The 12,519-nt window shown below is 36.7% G+C and overlaps 1 protein-coding gene across 3 annotated transcripts in view; it reads left to right on the top strand.

Annotated features, from left to right (window-relative positions):
- The window catches only part of COL12A1 (collagen type XII alpha 1 chain), a 93,907-nt gene that overhangs the window by 49,876 nt on the left and 31,512 nt on the right, over window positions 1-12,519 (top strand). For all 3 annotated transcript variants that reach the window (XM_017825852.1, XM_017825836.1, XM_017825846.1), the window contains exons 35-46: window positions 449-578; window positions 1,503-1,645; window positions 3,152-3,281; window positions 3,462-3,581; window positions 4,197-4,343; window positions 5,118-5,234; window positions 5,688-5,834; window positions 6,302-6,376; window positions 6,933-7,072; window positions 8,440-8,563; window positions 8,751-8,894; window positions 10,747-10,911. In XM_017825852.1, the coding sequence (XP_017681341.1) occupies window positions 449-578; window positions 1,503-1,645; window positions 3,152-3,281; window positions 3,462-3,581; window positions 4,197-4,343; window positions 5,118-5,234; window positions 5,688-5,834; window positions 6,302-6,376; window positions 6,933-7,072; window positions 8,440-8,563; window positions 8,751-8,894; window positions 10,747-10,911 (1,582 nt within the window). The remainder of the gene's footprint in view (window positions 1-448; window positions 579-1,502; window positions 1,646-3,151; window positions 3,282-3,461; window positions 3,582-4,196; window positions 4,344-5,117; window positions 5,235-5,687; window positions 5,835-6,301; window positions 6,377-6,932; window positions 7,073-8,439; window positions 8,564-8,750; window positions 8,895-10,746; window positions 10,912-12,519) is intronic.

The raw sequence follows: 12,519 nt of genomic DNA, 5'->3' as shown, positions 1-12,519 counted from the left end.
AATAAGTGCAGTTTTGAAGCTTTGACTGTGAATGTACACAAAATGTACACCTGTATTGTACATGTACAGATTAATATGTTTTTATGTAAGGAAAGTTGGGAATTTTTAATATCCTTTATATGTTAATAGGCTGTGACAGACTTTACATTTTATTTTTCCTTCCTACATGTTTTTCTTTTTTTTCTGAACTATTTTCATGTAACATTTAAAAAATAACAACTCTATTTGCAGAATGAGAGCTCCTTATGTATTTGTCCTTTTTTTTTTCCACCCTCTATTAAATTTTTGTCAATATTATTTGGTTATTTTAAATTTGTATTACTTTTCTTGGATATGTGCAGCATGGTCATGTTCGCAATTTTTCTATAGTTCATTCAAATTGTTTTCTAAAAAGACATGATATAAACTCAAACTCTATTTATATAGGTTCCTTTTGTTTGTATTTTAGATTGTGGTACCGGGCAGCACTCGTGATGTGATTCTGGAGCGCTTGACTCCTGACACTGCTTACTCAATAAATGTTATAGCTCTTTATGCAGACGGAGAGGGAAATCCAAGCCAAGCACAGGGAAGAACATGTAAGAGACAGTCAGTACTTGTGTTGTGAAATATATGTCAAAATTGGTATGTGAAGAATTTATGAAGTTGGTTACAGTCACAAATAATATAAGCCATTTAGTCCAACTCTGAGATTAATGCATCTAAATTATGACTGAAGCAATTATAGGCCTCCATGGGAGGGAACTTGTTGTCTGTCAGTTGTGGTACATGTATAATTCCCAATGTAATTTTCACTTGTGAAATAAGCTTAATTTGAATGTTTAGGAGTTTAAAGGCTGTTCTTAAAAATTACAGATAAATAACAATTTGTCTTTTGAAAAAAAAAAAAGCACGTTAAATGGGTAGAATTAGTTATCAATTAAAAAAACGTGCTTTGTGTTCTGTGTCTGACATGGTAATGTATGTGTCAGTCTGCCCAGATGTTTGTTTTTTTGCTGGAGATACTTAAACACCAAAACCTCTTTGTTACAATTTAGCTTGTGGGATTTTGGTTGGCTTACATTTAGCTTCTTTAAAATTCGTTCTAGAAATAACATGTATAGAAACTGTCAATGGCAATAATAGGTCACCTCTTTGTTGCCGCTTCTATGCTTTCTCTATTAAATCCCCATATTCATCTAAAACTTGCAGATGTGACAGGCTATAGTTATACTTGTCTGCAGGAGTCTGAGAAGCAGAATGTATGTAGATGCTCACTTTGCACATCCCCTTGATGTTCTCTCCCCTCCATACTGCTCCAGTTCCTCCATTTAGGCCCTATTTCCATTTAAGACCTTCAGGAACTGCTGTATTATCATTGACTTAATCTACCTGTGTATATTTATTCAAGATTTCAGGAAGGGCCCTAGGCTTTGGCTTCAGGGCAACTTTTGAATTGATGAGGGTGACACTGAACTAGAAGCATCATGCTCCATACAACCTTCTGTATGTTCATTCTTTAGTGCCTCGCAGTGGTCCAAGGAATGTGAGAGTGTTCGATGAGACTACAAACAGCCTTTCTGTACAGTGGGATCATGCTGATGGGCCAGTTCAGCAATACAGAATCATTTATTCACCCACTGTGGGAGACCCTATTGATGAATATGTAAGTTCTGTAATTCCTTAGTAAACACTGAGATGTTCTCAGTTGATTCTTTAGGCTACGGAAAAACAAAGACACTTGTTCTACACGTAGTACATTTTGCAGGCTATATGGCTTCTTTGTTCATTATCAGTGCTGAGAAGCCATGGTTTGTGTGAAATGGGTTTATATTCATGAAGTTGCAGAACATATATGGTTTATTGATCAGATTTGTGTGTAAAATATTCTTAAATATGTGAGTCATGCATTAATCAGAAGATTCTGAGCAGAACCTCCTTCCTGGCATTTAATTTAAATGCAATACAATGAATAGCCATCTATTACTTCACGCTCTGTTCATTATGAAATCAGTGTGCTAAGATAAAAAACAAACATAAGTCAGCATTTTATAAATTGAAGAGAGTTGACAAAGTCTAATAAGAAAACAACGGTAACTTTGATTCAGCATCTAACTTGCTGTTGTAAGTTTAGGTATGAATTTTAAGCATTTGTGTTTCATTTCCTGAAGCTTAATGATAGCACAAGTTACAGTCTGAAACTTATAAAATTCACAGAGTGTTTATAGCAAAGCTAAACTCAGATCCCATAGAAGTCAGTGGCAGAATTCCTGCTGACTGCCACCAGCCAAAATGTAACATGTCTAGAATGCTATTTAAATGCTATTATTGCTTGTATATTATTATATAGTGCATGCTGAAAATTCACTATTTGAAAATTCCCTACTGGACCTGTTAGTCAGGACACATATATTTATCAACACGTATCTTCTTTGCAGAAAACACTTGAAAATTTATAAAAACAGAAAATCTCAAACAATTGAAAATGCTGACTGGGACATGCTTTTGAGATAGATTCCTCAAGTTACTTTCCATAGTTTCAGTATTTTATGGAGCTTTATGGAGCGATATTCCTTTTGGGATTATACCTACATTTTCATTAGAAGGTAGCAATAGTGCATGGCTGCACCAGGAAGGTGAGATTGAGAAATGCATAATAGGGACGTTTTTATATATCAAAATATTTAGACCTTCCTTCTCAGACTAACTTGTTTCTGCCAAGAAAGTGATATCCAAAGATGAAGATAATGAAAAAGTAGAGATGAAACTGCGGACTAGTGGAAATAACTTTGACTTTCACCCCCATTTTATGAGCTTTTCCCTGTCTTTTTTATGTCTCCAAACACATCATCATGACTTCTTCCTTTCTATGAGGGAACAGTACTGAAATCTTGGTGAAGAACTGCAGCACCTCAGTCTGATGTGAGGGTTGGAATTGAGTCAATTTGGTTTATCTTTTTGTGCTGACCACAGGGTTTTATAATTTGAAATAACAAAGACTAATAATTGTTTATAGGTTATAACCCTTTATATATCCTGAATGAATTTTTTTACAGTGGACATAAAAAAAATTGTGCCAAATGTCAAAACAAATTTTGGGTTCTAGTAACTGTCATTACTGATCAGTTACAAGACTGTGAGTGTGTTTACCTCTGTTTCGTTTGTGTTCTAGACAACAGTTCCTGGGATAAGAAATAATGTGATACTACAACCACTACAGTCAGATACACCATACAAAATTACTGTTGTTGCTGTGTACGAAGATGGAGATGGTGGACAACTGACTGGAAATGGCAGAACTGGTAACTAGTTTTCATATTGTGTATGCTTTTTAAAATTTAAGACGTATTCCTTGAGCACTCCAAGGTTTCATTGTTAATTAGGCTTTTGATGTGGTTGTTACCTTGTAGAGTAACAATGTGCATTTCTAGAGGTTGAAAAACAGTCACTAGTCTAATTAGAGTACTTTTCTTTCTTTTTAGTTGGTCTGCTTCCTCCTCAAAATATGTATATAACTGATGAATGGTATACACGATTCAGAGTTTCCTGGGATCCTTCACCATCCCCTGTTCTTGGCTATAAAATTGTATACAAACCTGTGGGTAAGAAAACCTATTCATTCTAAGTATACCAATTTCAGAACAGTGAGTAGCTAATGGCAGATCAGAGTAGAAATCATATGTATCATGAAATTTTTGTGCTAAATGATCTATTTATTTCCTTTTTTTACTGATTTTCCTGAAAGTTTAAGTCTTATTATCAGTGTTTTGTAAGAAACACAAACTCTCAAACACAGTTTCATACGTTCCATTACAGAGATTGAATTGTATAGTTAAAATTTGATACAGTGACCTGACTTGGTTTTCATCTCTTTAATATCTCTTGTCCTTCTAATGGTATGAACTGGTATGTGTGAGATGAGTACTGGACAAGTATTTAGGTGTTATGGCCTTCAGAACCTTTGTTTTATATGACAGTCAAGAAATATACATACCTTTCTAGAAGTTAAACACAAAAATTGCATAATAGTCTGTAAAACTGTGTTTATGTTCTGTTTGCAACATTCTAATATGCTAAAATATAAGAAGTCAGTGTGCTTTGTTTTAGATAAAATGAGACTAACACTTACTGATGTAAGAGATGGGGAATGGTTTTGTAGCTCATGTAATCATGATTCTTTCTCTCTCTTTGTACTTAATGCTTCCTTTCAATTCAAGGTTTGAATGAGCCCATGGAGGTTTTCGTGGGAGAAGTGACTTCCTACACCTTGCATAATCTGTCTCCTAGTACTACTTATGATGTGAATGTTTATGCCCAGTATGATTCTGGAATGAGTATACCTCTGACAGATCAAGGCACTACATGTAAGTCAGAATAATTTTGTGATCATGCTAGATACATAAGCTGATCTGAGATAACATTGATTAAGAGAAGATTTTTAAGACTGATTGTTAGAAAGCCTGAGTATCCTCTCATGGAGAATACTTACCATCTGTCCATGATGTAGATCTTAAAAATGCTAAGCTTGGGAACAGTAAGGAAGATACATTTTTAAGTAATTATTTGATGATATAAAATTTTCTAGTCTATTTCCTAAAATGTTATTAGGCTACAGTTGAAGTCAGTTTTTAAGTCTCCAGGGTACCCATGTTAAGCAGGTCTAGTCTTTTTGCTTCTCTGCTTTTACCTCACAGGAATGTCCAGTGATTGAAACATCAGCATTTCAAAATGAGATAATTGTAATGATGGCCTCTCAAACTTCTAAAAATTTCTTCAGTTAAGATGAATCAATCATCCTGAGTTTTGTTGACTTAGTACGTTCTTTTCATACTGCCAGATTTTGATTTTTGGAAGTTTCTTATTTCATAAAGAAATCAACTTACTTCATGTGAAAACTCATAAAATGGGCTGTTACCCAATACGGGAAGGGAATCAGATTTTGGGCCTTTTTAAGTGGCTAGGCAGGGATCTCTAGGGCATAATATAAAGAGATTGTAACTGGAACTGCTCTTTCTTTCTGTGAGGATTTTTAAAAATCGAGTTCTGGATCAGTACTACTAATATGTTTTCATTTTGGTGTTCTTTATCCATTACATGGTATTTTTCAGAGAACACTTTATCTCTTTCTCTTTTCACAGTATATTTGAATGTCACTGACCTAACAAGTTACAAAGTGGGTTGGGATACTTTCTGTATCCGATGGTCACCTCATCGGTCAGCAACTTCCTACAGGCTGAAGCTAAACCCAGCTGATGGTAAGTGCATTTTATTTTTTGCATTTTCTGGTAACATAATTGTCTCATGTCAGTGACAGCAACACTTCTTTGTCTTTGTGGCAGTCACTCACCATAAGCCATGATACATCTGGTTGAGCTTTAAAGATCTGAATGTAACCTGTTTTTCTCTAGTGGTGAAAAAGCTGCGAAGGTGGAGTGCTGCCTATTGTCAAGTGAACTTTCATTAGTGGGAATCTACTAGTTACTTGCTTTCACATGTAGACTGCAGTGTCACTCTCCAGTATGCTCCAGGGTTCATAATCACCACACAGTCTTGGTCTAGAAAGGGTTTTATGGGACAAGAATAAGACTGCTGTAGCATTGGCTCCAACCTTCCTCTCAAGAAGTCTCTAATTTCTACACTTACTTGTACATATATTGAAAGGGGAGTAGTGAGTTCTAACTGTCTCTCCCTTGGGCTTTTTTCGACAGGTTCCAGAGGAAAGGAAATCACAGTACGTGGATCAGAAACAAGCCACTGTTTTACTGGCCTCTCACCAGACACAGAATACAATGCCACTGTCTTTGTTCAGACTCCTAACCTTGAGGGTCCTCCAGTCTCTATGAGGGAGCATACAGGTAGGTAATAGATACTGTGAACCTTAAGTTTTGGCTGTAGAACTTGTCTTCTTTCAGCTGTAGAACATGTTCTGCTCCTAAATGGCTTTCAATACCTCTTTAAGTGATTTTCTTTCCTCTTAGTGTTATGTCAAATGGAATTTATGGGGTAAAGAAAAATTTCTATGCTCTTCTTCAAACCAAGTATTTCTTAGCACTTGGTTGAAAAAGAGATGCTTTATCAGAATGCTGTGTTGCTGAGCTCATGTAAAAGTGTTCCTTTTATAATGAAATCTTTTACTTTTTACTTTTAGCTGTAATCTCATTATTCTTGTAATACAGGAAAGTTTTTCTTGCCAATTTTATTTTTTTTACATTAGTGAGAAGACATTAGAATCTTTCTGTTGGATAATATAATATATAATCTAGAGTTTTTTCCTTGAATGAAATAATTTATATGAAGTAAAAAAATTATTATTTCATTTCAGTCCTCAAACCTACAGAGGCACCAACTCCACCACCTACACCTCCTCCACCTCCCACAATCCCTCCAGCTCGGGATGGTATGTTTATTTCTAGAATCATTCAATATTTTTTATATAGTTGCTGCACTACTTCATAATTTAGTTCCATTTTTCATAACTTTAAATAGATTCAAAACTAGTACAGCATTTTAGGAAAATGAAGTTTGAAACCTTTCCTAATGCCATCCCTTTGTTCTAGAGCTTTACTAGACTTCAACATCTCCTTGTTTAGAACAGCAGTTTTTTTCTGTTTTGCGGAAAAAAATCATTTATATTCTATAGCTCTGCAGCAAGTCTGTGAGATCAACTTCTATCAGCAGACAATTTATGTTTTATGGTGGCTGCTCAAAAAAAAATGTAATTGGAAACATTTGTATTTTATTCTTGAGCTCTTCCTCATTTCTTGAATTTTTCTTTGAAATATTTTAATAAATGTTTTTGAGTTGAACATTAATCATCTGTTAGGTTAACTGTGTGGTAGTAAGCATTTGCTGAATATTGGTCATTCTTGAATTTTCAAATTTTGAAGTAATGATCTTTATTTTATTATGATATGGTTGATTTGTTTTAAGACTTCTTTTTCTTCATCTTTCAGTATGCAGAGGTGCCAAAGCAGACATAGTGTTCTTGACTGATGCTTCCTGGAGTATTGGTGATGATAACTTCAACAAAGTAGTGAAATTTGTTTTTAATACAGTAGGAGCCTTTGACTTGATTAATCCCGCTGGAATCCAGGTAGGTTTGTTATTTCAACTGGGTACATTTTGGAGGGAAATTGAATATGAAGCTGAATCACTACAGTCACATCTGATTTTTACTTTCTTTCAGAATGGTGTCATTTTTTTTGTATTAGATTGTTGTATAGCACATGTATATGGGTGTGCATGTCTATTATTTATTAAATATATTGGTTGTTTTGTAAATACAAAGGAAATCCACTCTATTTTGAAAGGTTAATATTCTGAAATACAAAAGTTTTGGGTGCTGCAATATAAGAAAGATATAAAGCTCTTAGAGAGCATCCAAAGAAGGGCAACAAAGATGGTGAAAGGCCTTGAGGGGAAGCTGTATGAGGAGTGACTGAGGTCACTTGGTCTGTCCAGCCTGGAAAACAGGAGACAGGGGAGATCTCATTGCAGTTACAACTTCCTTGTGAGGAGAAGAGGAGGGGCAGGCACTGATCTCTTCTCTGTGGTGACCAGGAAAGAAAGAAAGAAAGAGAAAGAAAGAGAAAGAGAGAGAGAAAGAAAGAAAAAGAAAGACAGAGAAAGAAAGAGAAAGAGAAAAGAGAGAAAGAAAGAAAGAAAAAAAGAGAGAAAGAAAGAGAAAGAGAGAAAGAAAGAGAAAGAAAGAGAGAAAGAAGGAAAGAGAAAGAAAGAAAAGAGAATGAAAAAGAAAGAAAGAAAAGAGAAAGAAAGAAAAAAGAAAGAGAAAGAAAAAAGAGAGAATGAAAGAAAGAGAAAGAGGAGAAAAGAGAGAAGGAAAGAAAGAAAAAAGAAAGAAAGAAAAAGAGGAGAAAAGAGAGAAAGAAAGAAAAAAGAAAGAGAAAGAGAGAGAAAGAAAGAAAGAGAAGGAAAAAAGAGAGAAAGAAAAAAGAGAGAAAGAAAGAAAGAGAAAGAGGAGAAAAGAGAGAAGGAAAGAAAGAAAAAAGAAAGAAAGAAAAAGAGGAGAAAAGAGAGAAAGAAAGAAAGAAAAAAGAAAGAGAAAGAGAGAGAAAGAAAGAAAGAGAAGGAAAAAAGAGAGAAAGAAAAAAGAGAGAAAGAAAGAGAAGAGAAAAAAGAGAAAGAAAGAAAGAAAAAAGAAAGGAAGAGAAAGAAAGAGAAAGAAAAAAGAGAGAAAGAAAGAAAGAGAAAGAGAAAGAAAGAGAGAAGGAAAGAAAGAGAAAGAAAGAGAGAAAGAGAAAGAAAGAAAAAGAGCAAAAAGGATTGTATGCATATTGCTGTGCTGTGTACATGAATATGTGTGTGTATAGACATACATATTTGAAAAAGATTTTTCAATTATTTAATGCTTATTAATATATCACAATAAATATTTAAATGGAGAAAGTTGGTCTGAATGTGGAGATACAAGACTGAACACTGTGATATATTCCATTTCAGGTTTCATTTGTGCAATACAGTGATGAGGCAAAATCTGAATTTAAACTGAATACATTTGATGACAAAGCCCAGGCCCTGGGTGCTCTTCAAAATATTCAGTACAGAGGAGGAAACACAAGGACAGGTAATTTTGGGCTGTAATTGTATTTCCTTAAGATAAAATGTTTTCAGAAACTGCCTCATTATCCTAATATTACATGGCTGAAGAATTAGGTTTTTCTGTTGTGGTTTAGCTATTGCCCTTAAAAAGTAAGTGATTTCTTCTCTTGTGGATAATATGGATGATTCCTTGTTTATTGTACACTTTGCAGGCAAAGCCCTAACATTTATCAAAGAAAAGGTTTTGACTTGGGAGAGTGGCATGAGGCGAGGTGTTCCCAAGGTACTGGTTGTTGTCACAGATGGTCGGTCTCAGGATGAGGTGAGGAAAGCAGCGACGGTCATTCAGCACTCTGGTAAGCAATTCACAGTACCTGGCTATTTCATTTCCATATTGCTTCAATTATCTGGTCATCATTTACTCATCTTTTATGGACTCAGAAATGTATGCTGAATATTTGTGAAAAACTCAAAACTATTAATAGAATTCGCATGCTGTCGACCAGACTTACTTTTTCTTTCTAAAGCTTTCTTTCTGGGGGAGGATGTGGCTTCCCAAAGTAATTCCTCATGCATATCATTTCAAAGATGTGGCTTTTAGTTACTTTTTCTCTTCTTTGTGTGTGAACCCCAGGGATCATTGGGAAGTGTACTGCATTCTAGAGTTTACGATTTAATGGGCCTGGTTTTTTTTTAAGATTTACGTTTTATCTGGTATAAACCAGTAGATCTCCAGTTAAAGTAACTGCTTTTGATGGAGCTGGGTCTGAATGGACTCGCTTACTGCCTTTTGAGCTGAAAAGCATTATGCTTCCTCTTTAGATTTGCTGAATGTGGCTTATGTGAGTGAAATCACCTGTTCCTGTCCCTGCACCCAGCCTTTTGCATTGCAGTGCATGAACCATGTAGAGATGTACTTCCTTATTGGAATTACATGCATGTAAACCACAAGTGATCATTTTCTCTGTCTTTGTGATCTGAAGGGATTAGCTCTGTTTAGATGATTTCTACAGTCTCCCTGGACAATCTGCTTCAATGCTTAACTACCTTAGTAGTAGGAGAGCTTTGCCTTGCCTTTCACCTGTCTTTCTTCAGGCTAGTGAAATTATTGTCTTCATTTACCTAGTTAACCAGGAAACAGTTGATCATTGTAACAGGCCATCATATTTGAAACCTGTTGTCATTTCCTCTTTCTGAATTCCCTTTTCTAGCCTAAACAAACCCATTTCCTTCAACCTCCTTTTGATCAAGTTTTTCAAACCTCTTATCACTTTTTTCTCTCCTCTCTACTTGCTTTGATTTCTGCACATCTTAAATATCGTGCTTAAAGCTGGACAGAGAGTTTCAGCCAAAGCTTCACCACAATTGGCTACAGAGGAATAATTATCTTATTTTTGAAAAAATAAAGATATAAATAAAAATATCTTTATCATTTGGAATAAATGTGAGTTCTTCTTTCAGCCTTCAACCAGCCCACTGTCTGTGCAGTTTCTCATGAATGAAATTTACACCTGGTGATATGATTGAATTCTAGGGTCTGGATTCTCTTCCTTTGACTTAAGATATCTAAAAGCTAAATGTCTAGTCTAAAGTCATCAGGTAAGGTCCTTTTATGGTTAGTGAAGAGAACAACAGATAGACATCTGCAGACAGTGACTTTTCCTTCCTTGAATTCAGCATCGTAGGGAGGTGAGATGAATTGCATTCTGAATCTGCCCATGTCTGTCTAGTGATAATAGAGAAAGACTAGATAAGTAGCCTAGACTTGTTAACTTGGAAAGTAAAAATTGGTGAGGGGAATACTACCCTAAGAAAGTGAAACTAAGAAACATGAAATGCAGTAGATGGCAACAGATAGACAACAGGATAACTAATAGTCTGTACAGGGATTTTGGCCATAGAGCAGATTTAAGATAATATAGAGTTGAGAGAACCTTACATATTGCATTAAAGAGTGAGGGGACTATGTAGCCAAGGCTGTATGAGATTGGATAATGCCCCCTCAAAAAAGGAGGAGAAAGTTCTGAAAGAAAGATGCAAAAACCAGTCTAAGCCTTTCTGAGCTTGACAGGGGTGAAAGGATAACGAGAATATATGCTAATAGGTAGATCCTGAGAAATCAATGATAGAGATGGTTTGTGAAATCTTGGCCTGGAAAATGGTAATGTATATTTACTACATTTCAAGTAACAAGTATTATTTTTACAGGCTTCAGTGTCTTTGTGGTTGGTGTGGCTGATGTAGATTACAATGAGCTGGCCAAGATTGCCAGCAAGCCCAGTGAGCGTCATGTATTTATTGTTGATGACTTCGATGCCTTTGAAAAGATTCAAGATAACCTTGTCACCTTTGTGTGTGAGACAGCTACCTCAAGTGAGTAGAAGACATTGGTTTTCCTGTTCCCAAATGAATTTTGCTTATATGCTGCTACAATTGAGTTGCAGGTTGACCTTGGGCGGACACCTGTTGCCCACCAAAGCTGCTCTGTCACTCCCCTCCTCAACTGGACAGGGGAGAGAAAATATAACAAAAGGCTCTAGGTCAAGATAAGGGCAGAGAGTGATCACTCACTGGTTACTGTCATTGGGCAAAACAAACTCGACTTGGAGAAGTTATTAATTTATTGTCAATGAAATCAGAGTAGGATAATGAGAAATAAAATCAAGTATTAAAACACATTCCCTCCACTGCTCCCTTATTTCTGGGGTTAACTTTACTCCCAATTTTCTCTATCTCCTCACCCCCAGCAGCCCAGGGGGACAGAGAATGGAAGCTGTGGTCAGTTGATCGCATGATCCTGTTGCTCCTTCCTCCTCGTGGGGAGAACTCTTTGCATTCTTCCTCTGTTCCTGTGTGGGGTCCCTCCCATGAGAGATAGTCCTCCAAGACCTTGTCAACATGGCTCCTTCCCATCACCAGTGTGTCCCTCATGGTGTCACAAGTCCTGCCAGCAAACCTGCTCCAAGGTGGGCTCCTCTCTCCATGGGGCCACGGGTCCTTCCAGGAACCTGCTCCAGCATGGGCTCCTCCAGTGGCTGCAAGTAGATATCTGCTCCCCTGTAGACTTCCATGGGCTGCAGGAGGACAGTCTGCATCACCATAGCCTTCACCACAGGGAAGACCAGGAATGCAGGGGAATCTCTGCTCCAGTGCCTGGCAGAGTTGCTTCTCTCACGTATTCTCACTCCTCTCTCCACTTGCAGGTTGTTGTGCCATTGCTACACATACATCCCCAACCCCCCTCCCCCTTGCCCCTTGTTAAATCTGTTATCCCCCAGTTGCTACCACCACTGCTGATGGGCTCAGCCTTGGCCAGTGGCAGGTCCATCTTGGAGCCAGATAGAACTGTCTCTGTTGGACACAGGGTAAGCTTCTGGCAGCTTCTCACAGAAATCACCCCTGTAGTTCCCCCGCTAGCAAAACCTTGTCATGCAAACCCAGCACAAGTTGCCATCCCATTTAAGGTACATCAAAAGAAATGTTCATATAAAAAAGTTATATTTCATAATAATTGGACATAGTTTAAGGGAGCAAATTACTTTTTTAAAATTTTGAAGTAGGTATTGTATTTTATGTAATCTTGTCCTGTATTTCAAAAGTACTGGTAAACAAAAAGAGATTAACAGTCAGTGACAACTTCTGCTCTTTAAGAAGAAGTAGAATGATGCCTGATGTGAACTGCAGGGCACAACAGATCTCTTACTTGCCACTGGGATAGGGTTGCTAAAGAAGTAAAGCTACACTGTGTGATGCTGTTTTAAAACTATCTACAGTTGAGTTGTTTACTCAAGTGAAATCCTTCTATGGCAAAAATAAGAAATTCTCAGGCCTGTCATGTGCAACTGTGTGCTCTCTAACTGCCTCATCTGCTGGCTCCTGAGGAGCTACATAAATATGCAGTTTTTCCTTGTGAATCTGACAGCTATTATGCAGCTCGACTCATGCCTTAAATATTCATGGAAAGACTGTGTCATTGTCCTC

The sequence above is a fragment of the Lepidothrix coronata genome, unplaced genomic scaffold (assembly GCF_001604755.1).
Source record: "Lepidothrix coronata isolate B3197 unplaced genomic scaffold, Lepidothrix_coronata-1.0 Scaffold4, whole genome shotgun sequence".
In the NCBI taxonomy this organism is placed as follows: domain Eukaryota; kingdom Metazoa; phylum Chordata; class Aves; order Passeriformes; family Pipridae; genus Lepidothrix; species Lepidothrix coronata.
This window is presented reverse-complemented; position numbering and strand designations above follow the sequence as displayed.